This window comes from Spinacia oleracea, chromosome 3, assembly GCF_020520425.1.
Source record: "Spinacia oleracea cultivar Varoflay chromosome 3, BTI_SOV_V1, whole genome shotgun sequence".
Taxonomy (NCBI): Eukaryota; Viridiplantae; Streptophyta; class Magnoliopsida; order Caryophyllales; family Amaranthaceae; genus Spinacia; species Spinacia oleracea.
This window is the reverse complement of record NC_079489.1, coordinates 13,944,825-13,958,728: the sequence shown is the minus strand read 5'-3', so window position 1 is coordinate 13,958,728 and position 13,904 is coordinate 13,944,825. Positions and strand designations below refer to the sequence as shown.

The window sequence follows — 13,904 nt, the reverse complement described above, 5'->3', positions numbered from 1 at the left end:
AGGCATAGATGGGGAAACTGCCATCCGATTCTTCAATCAGATGATCGTAGGCGACGATCTGAGCTTCTCTATCATAGATCACAAGTATATTAATCATTCTCTCTTTTATTTAGTTAATGTATCTTGGTTTTTACCGTTAACATATATTGCTAATTATATTATTCTGGCTGGGGATTATGGTTTTAATTTGCCGTTAACATTGCCGTACGTTAACTACGTAGCTTTTAATTTATTTAATTAATGTCTTCTCAATGCAGGCTCGGATCTCTGCAAACTCTTCTCAGTGTTGGCTATGGAAACGAAAAAGATTCACCTGGGTATGATTAATTGACTTTTCTACGGTGCAACTAAAAACGTAAATAACTTCGAGTCCACTTGCATTACGATTACAAAAGTTGATATATTTCAAAACATGAATGTAATTAGCTTCTTTAAAATTTTGGGAAGATTAATATATAAAAGTTAATTTTTAGGTTTTTTTTTAAGGGAACATTAGGGTATGTTGATTGTATGTATTTTATGGGATGATTTTGCAATGACTACAGTAATTTGGTAAATCACCAAATTATTTTATGGGATGATTTTGCAATGATTACGAAGTACTACAATAATTTAATTTACATTAATTATTTATGTAATTACGCCATGTAAAATACTAAAATACCCTTGGTATTAATTGGGGTTGCAGAGAGAGTAGCACAATCATGGTTGAAGAACCATTCGAATTCTTCAACAAGGATGGACTTTTGTGTGTTGACAAAATCCTGCCCCTGCTTCCTCCAGTAGCACGTGATATATCAAAGAACCAACTGTACGCATTTTTTCATGCCCTTAATTGTGCTCAGAAGGCATTGGCATTCTTTAACAATAAAAATAAGGTGATTGTTTTGTTAATTTGCATATTTCTTAGTTTTTCCTTTATCTCGGTAGCCACCCCACCCACAGAATTTAAAGAACCTTCTAGCTCCACGAAAACTAGGAAAAACTAGCGCTTAGAGCCTCCTTTAATTTAGTCTCCAAAAAGACTCGGATTGTGACTTTCAACCGCTCAGACATCCATCCCCTTCGCCCGGTGTAGTGGAAAAAGGGTCATTTGCATCGCACTTTTAAGCATATTTGCGTCGCACATCGTGCGTGGCAAAAGCTCTCGACGCAAATGACTAAAAGTCATTTGCGTCGCACAAATTTGCGTCGCACAATTAGCAAACGTGCGACGCAAATAACTTTTCAACATGATGCCTGAAAAGTCATTTGCAACGCACATTAGCTAAATGTGCGACGCAAATAAGGTTCATTTGCGTCGCACATTTAGCTAATGTGCGTTGCAAATGACTTTTCAGGCACCATGTTGAAAAGTTATTTGCAACGCACATTAGATAAATGTGCGACGCAAATGACTTTTAGGCGCAAAAAAAAAAATTCATTTGCCACGCACAATAGCTTAATGTGCGACGCAAATGACAATTTTAGCGCCAAAAAATTAAGTCATTTGCCTCGCACATTGAGCTAACGTGCGTTGCAAATGACTTATTTTTTTAAAAAAAAATATTCGTTTTTTAATATTTTAGTTGGAAATTCCGACATGATCGTCTTTGAAATTAGACGGTTCATTCCCAATACCGGGAATACATTTATAATTAATACCTGTCACAAAAGTTTACAACGTAATTAACGTTCCCAATAAAAGGCAATTAAATTCGTCATAGATCGATCAACCAACATGTTACAACAAACATAAAATTATTACAACAAAGGTACGTAGCTAGCTAGAGATCAAGTTCATATTACAAATTAAGCTAAAAATTCGACATTGTTCATGAAGTAATCTGCCCAAAAATCTTTCACCTCATTAATCTCCTCCGCTGAATAAGGCAATGTTCTTGAAAAATCCTAAAAAAGTGTAAATAATTCAATTTATCAACGATTGATCAATATAATAGTTTTGTGTACTTCAATTTATTATATAAAGTACGTAGTTTATGAGAACATACCTTAGTAAGATCTTGACTATTACCATGATTCATTATTATGTCGTACATAAAACGCATGACGTAGTAGCCACAATCTAGTGATCCCGGTTGTTGAGCACACTAAATGCATTAAAATAAATAACACAAGTAAAATTTCTATCACATTGTATGTTATAATTTTGAAAAACTTATTTCTTAGGTAAATAATAAACTAATTATATATATATATACCTGTGCTGGAATCCATGTTAATTTAGTTCCCTTAGATTGTCCACCTAGTCTCTTGTAACTCCGAAAAGCACTACACATTCGATAAAATATGCAATTATATATACTTTGTTTACACATGTAAATGCAAAGAATATTTTACATGTAAGTGCAATTATATACTTTGTTTACACATGTAAATGCAATTATATACGTAGTAGTCACATTTAAGGCTAATTGGGTCGTACGTTCTAGGTCATTTTTAGGCAAAAATGATGTTTTCGAACCCAACTTTGAACCAAAGAACCTAAGGAATGTTTTCAAACTTATTACACGTCTCATATGCATAGTTATAACTTCCTAAGTCCCTTTACAATCTATTATTTCACATTTAAGGCTAATTGGGTCGTCCTAGGTCATTTTTAGGCAAAAATGATGTTTTCGAACCCAACTTTGAACCAAAGAACCTAAGGAATATTTTCAAACTTATTACACGTCTCATATGCATAGTTATAACTTCCTAAGTCCCTTTACAATCTATTATTTCACATTTAAGGCTATTTGGGTCGTCCTAGGTCATTTTTAGGCAAAAATGATGTTTTCGAACCCAACTTTGAACCAAAGAACCTAAGGAATGTTTTCAAACTTATTACACGTCTCATATGCATAGTTATAACTTTCTAAGGCCCTTTACAATCTATTATTTCACATTTAAGGCTATTTGGGTCGTCCTAGGTCATTTTTAGGCAAAAATGATGTTTTCGAACCCAACTTTGAACCAAAGAACCTAAGGAATGTTTTCAAACTTATTACACGTCTCATATGCATAGTTATAACTTTGTAAGGCCCTTTACAATCTATTATTTCACATTTAAGGCTATTTGGGTCGTCCTAGGTCATTTTTAGGCAAAAATGATGTTTTCGAACCCAACTTTGAACCAAAGAACCTAAGGAATGTTTTCAAACTTATTACACGTCTCATATGAATAGTTATAACTTTGTAAGGCCCTTTACAATCTATTATTTCACATTTAAGGCTATTTGGGTCGTCCTAGGTCATTTTTAGGCAAAAATGATGTTTTCGAACCCAACTTTGAACCAAAGAACCTAAGGAATGTTTTCAAACTTATTACACGTCTCATATGCATAGTTATAACTTTCTAAGGCCCTTTACAATCTATTATTTCACATTTAAGGCTATTTGGGTCGTCCTAGGTCATTTTTAGGCAAAAATGATGTTTTCGAACCCAACTTTGAACCAAAGAACCTAAGGAATGTTTTCAAACTTATTACACGTCTCATATGCATAGTTATAACTTTCTAAGGCCCTTTACAATCTATTATTTCACATTTAAGGCTATTTGGGTCGTCCTAGGTCATTTTTAGGCAAAAATGATGTTTTCGAACCCAACTTTGAACCAAAGAACCTAAGGAATGTTTTCAAACTTATTACACGTCTCATATGCATAGTTATAACTTTCTAAGTCCCTTTACAATCTATTATTTCACATTTAAGGCTAATTGGGTCGTCCTAGGTCATTTTTAGGCAAAAATGATGTTTTCGAACCCAACTTTGAACTAAAGAACCTAAGGCAAAAATTTTGGCAAAAATGGCATTTTCATATGCATACTTTACTTACTTGTTTAGTGGCTCCTTAATCATCAAATTTCTCTTCTTCTGTTGAGAATCAAATATGTAGACCTCACGTTTAGACAAGCAAAGAACTAAAAGCATCCAGTGACTCCTACATACAAACAATAAACGTATGTAGTTAGAAAAAAAAAGGTTAAATTTATAACAATCAATTAAAAACGAAGTTCAAAGTAATTTTCATACTTTTCGTAGTATGGACATAAGATGAATGTCTTAGAACTAAGTGCACTCATGGACCTCGTCATGTACAATAGAATTCGATCTGCATCGGACTTTAACATGGTGGCCGAGATCATCTCCGGGCACATGAATCCAATACTATTGGGGTGACAATCATCGTGAAAACACAACTCACTCAAAGCCCTATAATATAGAGTGTAAGAACGTTAAGACAATCATAAAAATCAAATTTAGGGGCAAAATATGAATTTAGGTAACTCACGTAGCAAAAACTTGTATTATTGATATATTGAGCCATGCTCCCGAGAGAAGTTGATCGGTGTCTTCAACGGTGACACTAATTTCAAAGTCCTTTTCCATATTGAATGTCCTTTTAGTGCAATGTACCTTAACGTGCTCCCCTTCTTTTAATCCCAACATCATAGTTTTCATCACATTGCACTTACCACTCAAATTTTGCACTTTATAATTTTCAAGGAAATAGGTTTTTGATTTAGTGTTGGACGCTTTTGTTCCACTTCCCCCAACCACTATCTCTTTCCCTTTGTTCCCTTTCCCTTTAGGCTCTTTACTTGTAGGCTTGTTTACCTGAGGTATGATTTTCAAATAACGATATACATATTAGTGAGCATACATGGTATAATAGTTCTACTTCAAATTATCATGCATATGTTAGTTACCTCCTCATTCGTAAGCGACACCAAATGTTTTGGCCACTGAGTGAAGGTACCATGAGCTTGAGCAAGTTTCTTAATATATTGAGAAGGCACGGGGACGGGAGCTTCTTTGTACGCGGGCTCAAATTCATCAACGCTCACTTTCACGTTATCGGACGTGACGTCGTTGTGGTGATCAAGGAGCAACTCTGGACATATGGTACCATAGGCAACAAAGACTTTCTCCGAGCCTATGTTCAGGTATAGATGGCACGGGACAGGTTCCTTATTATTTATTTTGAACAATAACGCAAATACAATGTAACATGTTAGAAAAGTTCAATAGAATTAACTAGAAACAAAGTACTTGAAAAACACAAATTATCATACCGTAATGTCGGCAAATGGATCTAAACCCCCGGAACGACAACTACTATGAACATTTGCGTCTATCCTCATATGGCTTGGTATTTGGACACCAAGTTCTTTAGCAAATGTGATAAATTTCTCCATGACCATGGCATCCATCTTGGAGTTCATCTCTTGTATTGTCTCATCTTTGACCCTTTTGGTCACTCTTGCTTCCATTTCCTCCATCTCCGCATCTCCATACCGTCGAAAGCTACGCCGCTCTCCGGTCCCCCACACAGCTTTGATGCCTACTCCACCACCAAATGTTAGTGGTCTCCCTTCTTTAGTCTTACCAAGTGCACGAGATAAGACATCATCTCGTGCACTTTTGGGAACAAATTCCCCTTCATCTTGTTTCCTTTTCCATTCATCCTACATGAAATCAAATGGTTTTGAGAAAAGTTCAACACTTGGTTTCATATTTAAGAACATATATGAAATTAGAGGAATCACAACATTACGCAAAATTGTTAAATGAACTTACAATATTTTCTTTGACCTTTTGTGTGCCCTCATCCGGCAAGTAAGGATTTCCTTTCTCATCTGGTACCGATCTTGCAAGAAGCCATAAACATGTCCTACTCGGCAAACTTGAAGAAATTGTAGACGCAGAGGAACCTTCAGATGACGAAGAAACTGAGGGAATGTACCCTTTTCTCTGCCATTCACTTGTCATTTCAGCATATGATTTCTGTCCCATATGATGAGGATATATGTTGAAAGATTGACTTTGTCTTGCTTTCTCACTTATTTCCTAATTTTAGGGGGGTAAAAGAAATTATTACAACAAAATAAAACTGAGATTATAACAAGACTTTAAATAAGAATAATTTTTATACCTCAGCTTCTTCGGAGGTACGTATCTTCACAAATTCCTTCCATATATCCTTAGTTATATAACTATACAAATCATATGGCATCTTTTCATCTTTTGGCCTTTTCCTTGTACCCCGAATCCAACCAGTCGTCAATCTTGATTTGAATTCCCTCCAACGCTTATCACAACTCTTTAAGACAACTTCTTTCTTAGTTTCATCTGTGATATGAAATTCTCTCTAAATGAAAGAAAAAGAAAAGGAACAAGAAAGTCTTTTGGCACATGAAAAAGACACGTAGATATGTACAACTGAATTTCCAAAATAAAACCGGTTACCTTGACGTCTTCCCACAAAGTGTCTTTTATTCCTTGTGAAACATCTTCCCAGGTTCTGATCAATATTGAAACCTTTGCGCGACTTATCTCGCCAATGTGATTCTTGTAATCCGTTGCCCATTTCCCTGTGGGTCGGTCCAAGTGATCCCATTCAATTTTTCTTGGAACCCCGGGCATGGATTTTATTCCTTTTGTAGGGCCTCTTGGCTTCTTTTTTTGCTTTTGGGGCACTTGATTTGGTGATTTGTTAGAAGGACCTGAATTTGCGTGTTGATCTTCATCCATGCCTGACGCTACTGCATTGGAAAATCATCAAAATTACATACCTTCAAAAGCAGGATTTTAAAATAAAAATAAAGAACTGACCAGTTCTGTGCACTGATCTGCACAGCTCAGATCAGAACTGTGCAGATCAGTGCACAGAACTGGTCAGAACTGATCAGTTCTGTGCACTGATCTGCACAGCTCAGATCAGAACTGTGCAGATCAGTGCACAGAACTGATCAGAGCTGACCAGTTCTGTGCACTGATCTGCACAGCTCAGATCAGAACTGTGCAGATCAGTGCACAGAACTGATCAGAGCTGACCAGTTCTGTGCACTGATCTGCACAGCTTAGATCAGAACTGTGAAGATCAGTGCACAGAACTGATCAGTTCAGACCAGTTCTGTGCACTGATCTGCACAGCTCAGATCAGAACTGTGCAGATCAGTGCACAGAACTGATCAGAGCTGATCAGTTCTGTGCACTGATCTGCACAGCTCAGATCAGAACTGTGCAGATCAATGCACAGAACTGATCAGAACTGACCAGTTCTGTGCACTGATCTGCACAGTTCTGATCTGAGCTGTGCAGATCAGTGCACAGAACTGATCAGAACTGACCAGTTATGTGCACTGATCTGCATAGCTCAGATCAGAACTATGCAGATCAGTGCACAGAACTGATCAGTTCTGACCAGTTCTGTGCACTGATCTGCACAGTTCTGATCTGAGCTGTGCAGATCAGTGCATAGAACTGGTCAGTTCTGATCAGTTCTGTACAAATGCTGGGGAATGAATTTGAATATGCAAAATTTTGGTCCACAAACCCACCCAAAAACAGACTGTTCTTTAAAGATTAAGCAACAAAGAAAGCACAACCAAGCTCCTGAAATAACCTTCAGATACTAACAACCAGCAATTAGATGGTACACAGGAACTTAGCAGACACTTAAATCCAAATAAGATGTTTTTTTTCCGGGTTGGGAGGTAGTTTGGGAGTGCAAACATGGATGACATAATATCCAGCTCCATGAGCATAATATAGAGACCAGTTGCATAAGAATTCAAGGAGTATGGAAATTCCCTGAATAAAGAAGTATCAGGTGTAACCATCCATCATCCTTTGAACAACCACCACTATCCTAAAGCCTCGTACTAATCTATTATTCCACATTTAAGGGTAATTGGGTCGTTATAGTACATATTTAGGCAAAAATGACATTTTCGAACCCAACTTTGAACCAAAGAACCTAAGGAATGTTTTCAAACTTATTACATGTCTCATATGCATAGTTATAACTTTCTAAGCCTCGTACTAATCTATTATTCCACATTTAAGGGTAATTGGGTCGTTATAGTACATATTTAGGCAAAAATGACATTTTCGAACCCAACTTTGAACCAAAGAACCTAAGGAATGTTTTCAAACTTATTACATGTCTCATATGCATAGTTATAACTTTCTAAGCCTCGTAATAATCTATTATTCCACATTTAAGGGTAATTGGGTCGTTATAATACATATTTAGGCAAAAATGACATTTTCGAACCCAACTTTGAACCAAAGAACCTAAGGAATGTTTTCAAACTTATTACATGTCTCATATGCATAGTTATAACTTTCTAAGCCTCGTAATAATCTATTATTCCACATTTAAGGGTAATTGGGTCGTTATAATACATATTTAGGCAAAAATGACATTTTCGAACCCAACTTTGAACCAAAGAACCTAAGGAATGTTTTCAAACTTATTACATGTCTCATATGCATAGTTATAACTTTCTAAGCCTCGTACTAATCTATTATTCCACATTTAAGGGTAATTGGGTCGTTATAGTACATATTTAGGCAAAAATGACATTTTCGAACCCAACTTTTAACTAATCTACAAATTAACTTGGTGAAAAAATAGTTGCCAAAATAGTACCTATCTCACTATTTCTCTTTTTCAACATAAAATCCTTCATCATGATCTCGGCGTGTATAACTCATGTCAACATCGTCAATCATTTGAGGGATATGCCAGGAGGAAGGTGGAATCTCATTAAACTGCTCATCATACTCTTCTTCATCATCTACATCCTCAACGCCAAGTATTCTTCTTTTGCCTTCCAGAACAACTGACCAACTACGATCGGCAGGGTCAACCATGTAAAAGATTTGTTTTGCCTGTGATGCTAATATGAAAGGATCTGCAAGATGCCCAACTCGACTAAAGTTTTCAAGTGTCAGGTACCCATGTTCATCCTTTTTGACACCGTGACTAATATCAACCCACTTGCACCGGAATAGAGGAATCTTAAAATACTTATATTCCAACTCTAATATTTCTTCAATGACTCCATAGTAAGAGTTCGTCTTATCTACAAGTGTTCTATCTTTTACACTAGCATACTCTGAAGACAAACATATTGCCGTAACACCACTATTTTGCATCGTCGTTTTGTCATCTTGTCGCTTCGTGTAAAAAGAATAGCCATTGATGTTGTACCCCTCATAAGATATGACTTGACATTTAGGACCATATGCCAACCATCTCACCATGTCAGATACCTCATTAGGCGTGTCGGAAAATTGATCCATCACTCGACGCTTGAACCATGTGAGGAATGAACGATTATGCTCTTTTATCAGTTGAGGACCATTTTTTGAAGGATATTGCTCTCTAAGAAAGTTCATGTGCTCAGCCACGTATGGATGGACTTCACTAAGACTTTGCACCACAAACAGCTCAACCTTACACATCATTTCAGAACTGATTGATATCCTTTTCTTGCCAATTGTACCTTGACCCCCAAGTCTCCCATCATGTCTAGACTTTGGTACTCCGACTTCTTTCAAACGTGCCATATATTGAGAAACCCATGCAGCAACTTCCTCCGCGACGGTTCGTTGGACAATACTAGCTTCAGGTTTGGCCGGATTCATCACTCTATTTTTCAAGGTACCCATTTCCCGTTCAAAGGGATACATGTACCTCATACAAACTGGCCCACAAAGCTTAATTTCACGAACAAGATGAATAATCAAATGAGGCATCATGTCAAAGAATGATGGCGGAAAATAATTTTCAAACCGACACATGGTCTCAAGTACATCAGCCTGCAAATCATCCAGTATTGTTGGATTGATCACCTTGCTACAAATTGTGTTGAAAAAGAAACACAATCTTGTAATGGTATACCTCACTTGTGGCGGCAATATCCCTCGAATTGCAACCGGCAGCAATTGTTGCATCAACACGTGACAATCATGAGATTTCATTCCAACTAATTTCAAGTCAGACATGGACACAAGTCTACGAAAATTTGAAGAGTAACCGGCAGGGACCTTTAAGCCATGCAAAGACTCACAAAAGCTAACTTTCTCCTTTTTAGACAAGGTGAAACAAGCTGGGGGAAGGTACCAGCGTTTTCCCCTTTCTTGAGGTGCCAACTCGAAGCGACCCATAGCAGCCATATCTTGTCTAACTTTAGGCCCATCCTTCGTTTTCCCTTGCATATTCAACAATGTCCCAACAATGGCATCACAAACATTTTTCTCAATATGCATTACATCCAAACAATGCCTAACTTCCAAATCTCTCCAATATGGGAGATCCCAAAAGATAGACCTCTTCTTGTAACCACCACTTGGCTGACCTTTATAAGGCTTACCAAACTCTGTCTCAATGTCTTTAACCCGTTCATAAACCTCACACGCACATAAGGGGGCAGGAGCTTCTCTCATCTCCAATTCTCCATTAAAAGCTTCCTTCTCTTTTCGAAATGGATGATCTTCAGGAAGATACATCCGGTAATCCATGTACACATCTTTCCCAAAAAATTTTAGGCGCCTCGAGACCAAATCATCATGACAAACTGGACATGCCTTCTTTCCCTTTACAGAATACCCTGACAAATTTCCATAAGCCGGGAAATCATTTATCGTACAAAAAATCATGGCACGTAAAGTGAAATTGGTTTTGGTGTATGCATCAAACATCAACACCCCTTCATCCCACAACAATTTCAAATCTTCAATGAGTGGCTCTAGATACACATCTATGTCATTTCCGGGTTGTTTAGGCCCAGAGATTAAGAGCGACAACATGATGTATCTACGCTTCATGCATAACCAAGGAGGCAAATTGTATATGGTGAGAAGAACCGGCCAAGTGCTATATTGGGTACTAAGTGTCCCAAATGGGTTCATTCCATCCGTGCAAAGACCAAGCCTGAGATTCCGAACTTCTTCCCTAAAGACCTTGTACTTTCGATCAATGTTCCTCCATTGTGGAGAATCAGCAGGATGCCTCATTAACCCATCTTTCTTCCTCCCCTCGGCATGCCACCTCAAGAGTTTTGCAGTTTTCTCTTCTAAGAAAAGGCGCTTAAATCTTGGTATAATTGGAAGATACCAAAGCACCTTAGCCGGAGAAGGTTTCTTCTTAGTTGATGTTGCATCATTCTCCACGATCTTGTAACGGGACAATCCGCATCTTGGACACTCATGCAGATTTGCATACTGCTTTCGATACAACACGCAATCATTTGGACACGCGTGTATCTTCTCATAATCCATACCCAAAGGACACATAAGCTTCTGGGCCTCATAGTTAGACCTTGGAAGTTTGTTTCCTTCAGGAAGATTACCAGACGTGGCCTCCAAAAACTGTGAAAAACTCTTGTTGGTCCAACCGTTTTCCACCTTTAAGTTGAAATATTCGATGACGGCACCAAGTACAGTTTGTGTAGAACCAGGATATAATGGTGTTGCGGAAGCTTTGATTATACTATCATACATATGGGGACGCTCAACGAAATGATGGTCTTCCACATCATGCATCATATCATCTATCCTATCTTTCTCCTCTTCTTCCTCACTTTCAACACCAATATCATCCTCAATTTCATTATCATCACCATTATCACAATGATTATGCTGACTCGAGCTCGGCATACTAGAACTTGCCCCATGATCTATGCTCTCACCATGCCATGTCCACGTCGTGTAGTTACCCTTAAAACCGCGACGAACTATGTGATCAACAATATCATCAATATCCCGATACCCCCTTGAATTATTGCAATCACAACAAGGACACAGAATTAAACTTGATTCATGTTCTGATTGATGTTTCAAGGCAACCTTAATGAACTCTTGAATCCCTTGTAAGAACCTTGTAGAAAATCGTTTACTACCATATATCCAACTCCGATCCATTTTCAACCACTAGACCAAATTTTGTCAAAGGTTAGAATATAAACTAGGCTATTCATATCATTATAAATCCAAAATTTTGTAGCAAACCCAAAACATGATTTCATATATCACCTAAATTCATTTCATACCCAAAACTTCATTTCATAACTTTTAATTCAACAAAACCTAACAACTAAAATTCAACAAAACCTAAATCCTAAAATGTACCCAATTAAAATTCAACTAAAATTCAACAAAACCTACAACTAAAATTCAACAAAACCTAAATCCTAAAATGTACCCAATTAAAATTCAACAAATAATGTCAACCATTAAAATTCAATTATAATGCATAATTAAAATTCAATTATAATGTCCACAATTAAAATTAAAATGCACAATTAAAATTCAATAAATATCAAAACTAAAATTCAATACCTAAGAGAGGAGAGACGACAATGAACAAGGGCGGCTGAGTGGGCGGCGGCGTGGGCGGCTGCCGTGCCGTGGATGACTTCCTTGGCCGTGGGCGGCGACTCTAAAAAGGAAGAAGGGCAGGAATCAGTGAAGTAGTGAAGTGGCGAAGCAGTGAAGCAGTGAAGCAGCAAAGGAACGGCGCGGCAACGACGGAAGGCGGCGAAGGCAACGACGACAGTGAACAGGGTGAAGCCGCCGGTGAGAACAAAGCAGCTAGTGTTGGTGTTGGTTTCGTTTGGGAGGGAAGCAGCTAGTGTTTGTCGAGCAATATTAACCTAAGTCAGAATGTTCCTAAGCAATTAAGCTGAGCGCGAATTCGAAAAAAAAAAAATCAAAACACATTTGCGTCGCAGCTTTGTTAAACTACGACGCAAATGACTCTAGGATGCCCCCCAGAGTCATTTGCGTCGCAGATTAGTAAATCTGCGACGCACTTGATTGAGTTAATTGCGTCGCAGTTTTACTAATCTGCGACGCAAATGACTCTGGGGGGCATCCTAGAGTCATTTGCGTCGTAGTTTAACAAAGCTGCGACGCAAATGACTAAATTTTATGCTAAAATTTGTCATTTGCGTCACATGTTCAGAATGGCGTGGCAAATGCGGGGATGCAAATAAGCCTTTTTCCACTAGTGCTACTTAGTATGTTGCTAAGCTAAATCCATTGACATAATTTGCACATTATCAGGATGCTACATATGAGCTTGTAGTGCCTGTGCTATGTTGTGGAATCCATCCAAATTGTGATCACCAGTACTTCTTCCACACTAACTTCTTTGCTAAGCCTGCCGGAAGTGGAACTACTTCTGCGCCAGAGCTCTTCTTCGCCGAGCTAGAGGCATGTGGTGTTTTTGTGGAAGAGGAGCCAGTTCGGAGGTGTTGTATCTTAAAATCGAATATCATCGTTGTTTCTCCTCCAGGTATGGGATCAACAAACAGTTTTGTTTTTATTACGGAGTATCACTATCAGTTTCCACCATTTGGTTTTTTAAGTAATACTACGTATGATTTAATTTAGATTCAATCGTAAACTTAAAAATAATTAATTTATAAATAACCAGTTTTTGGTTTGCCATACAATGATACAATATGACAAATTCAACTTAGAAAATTTTGTGCTATCTCACTTTATTTATTTTTTTGTTTTCCTAACAGGTCCTTTAAAAGTTTTTGCTCCTGTGGGCATTTTTCATCCTGAAGATGTACAATGTCCTTGCAATATCGACCCTCCTGGCTATTGCGAATCTGACTAGTAATATATACCAAGTATTGTAGCATATACATTGATAGATTAGTATTTGGTAGGCCATACAATTATGTACGGTTCTTGATGGATATTTGTTTATGGACAATTTTACAATCTCAACTTCTTATTTACAAGTAGGCCTGGTTATCGGGCGGGGCGGGTCAGGGTCGGTGCAGGTCAAAAGAGGGTCGGGTATTGAAAGGGTCATTTTTGGAGGCTCGATAATGGGCGGGTCAAAAGCGGGTCGCGGGTCAATAGCGGGTCATTATTGGGCGGGTCAATAAACGAGCAATGAAAAATGAAAAACAAAAGAGCCATGTGCAAGTACAAGTAAATACGAAGCTATGCATGTAATTTTTTGTATCATTACTATTTTTATTTTCAAAATAATTGTAGTATAAGTTTGACCCTATAATGACCCTGTCCAATAAAGGCCCTGTCCAATAAGAGCCCTGCCCAATAAAAGCCCTATTAACTTGACCCTAACCCTATATCCATTGGAC

The 13,904-nt window shown here is 37.7% G+C and overlaps 2 protein-coding genes across 3 annotated transcripts; both read right to left on the bottom strand.

The window, feature by feature from the left end:
• Positions 1-1,606: 1,606 nt before the first annotated feature.
• Positions 1,607-4,937, bottom strand: LOC130469439 (ubiquitin-like-specific protease 1). The gene is made up of 7 exons (XM_056838761.1): positions 4,692-4,937; positions 4,274-4,599; positions 4,015-4,194; positions 3,818-3,922; positions 2,202-2,271; positions 1,992-2,090; positions 1,607-1,890 (listed from the first exon to the last, which is right to left on the bottom strand). Exons 2-7 carry the CDS (start codon positions 4,441-4,443, stop codon positions 1,792-1,794), a joined length of 723 nt encoding a protein of 240 aa, XP_056694739.1. The 5' UTR covers positions 4,444-4,599; positions 4,692-4,937; the 3' UTR covers positions 1,607-1,791.
• Positions 4,938-5,036: 99 nt separating this feature from the next.
• LOC130469438 (uncharacterized) lies at positions 5,037-12,471 on the bottom strand. Of its 2 annotated transcripts, none has more exons than XM_056838759.1 (5): positions 12,118-12,471; positions 6,232-6,527; positions 5,918-6,133; positions 5,563-5,832; positions 5,037-5,450 (listed from the first exon to the last, which is right to left on the bottom strand). In XM_056838759.1, exons 2-5 carry the CDS (start codon positions 6,514-6,516, stop codon positions 5,052-5,054), a joined length of 1,170 nt encoding a protein of 389 aa, XP_056694737.1. In that variant the 5' UTR covers positions 6,517-6,527; positions 12,118-12,471; the 3' UTR covers positions 5,037-5,051. The 2 variants fall into 2 exon arrangements, with proteins under 2 accessions (XP_056694737.1, XP_056694738.1); XM_056838760.1 differs by having other exon boundaries at positions 6,232-6,524.
• Between the last annotated feature and the right edge of the window lie 1,433 nt (positions 12,472-13,904).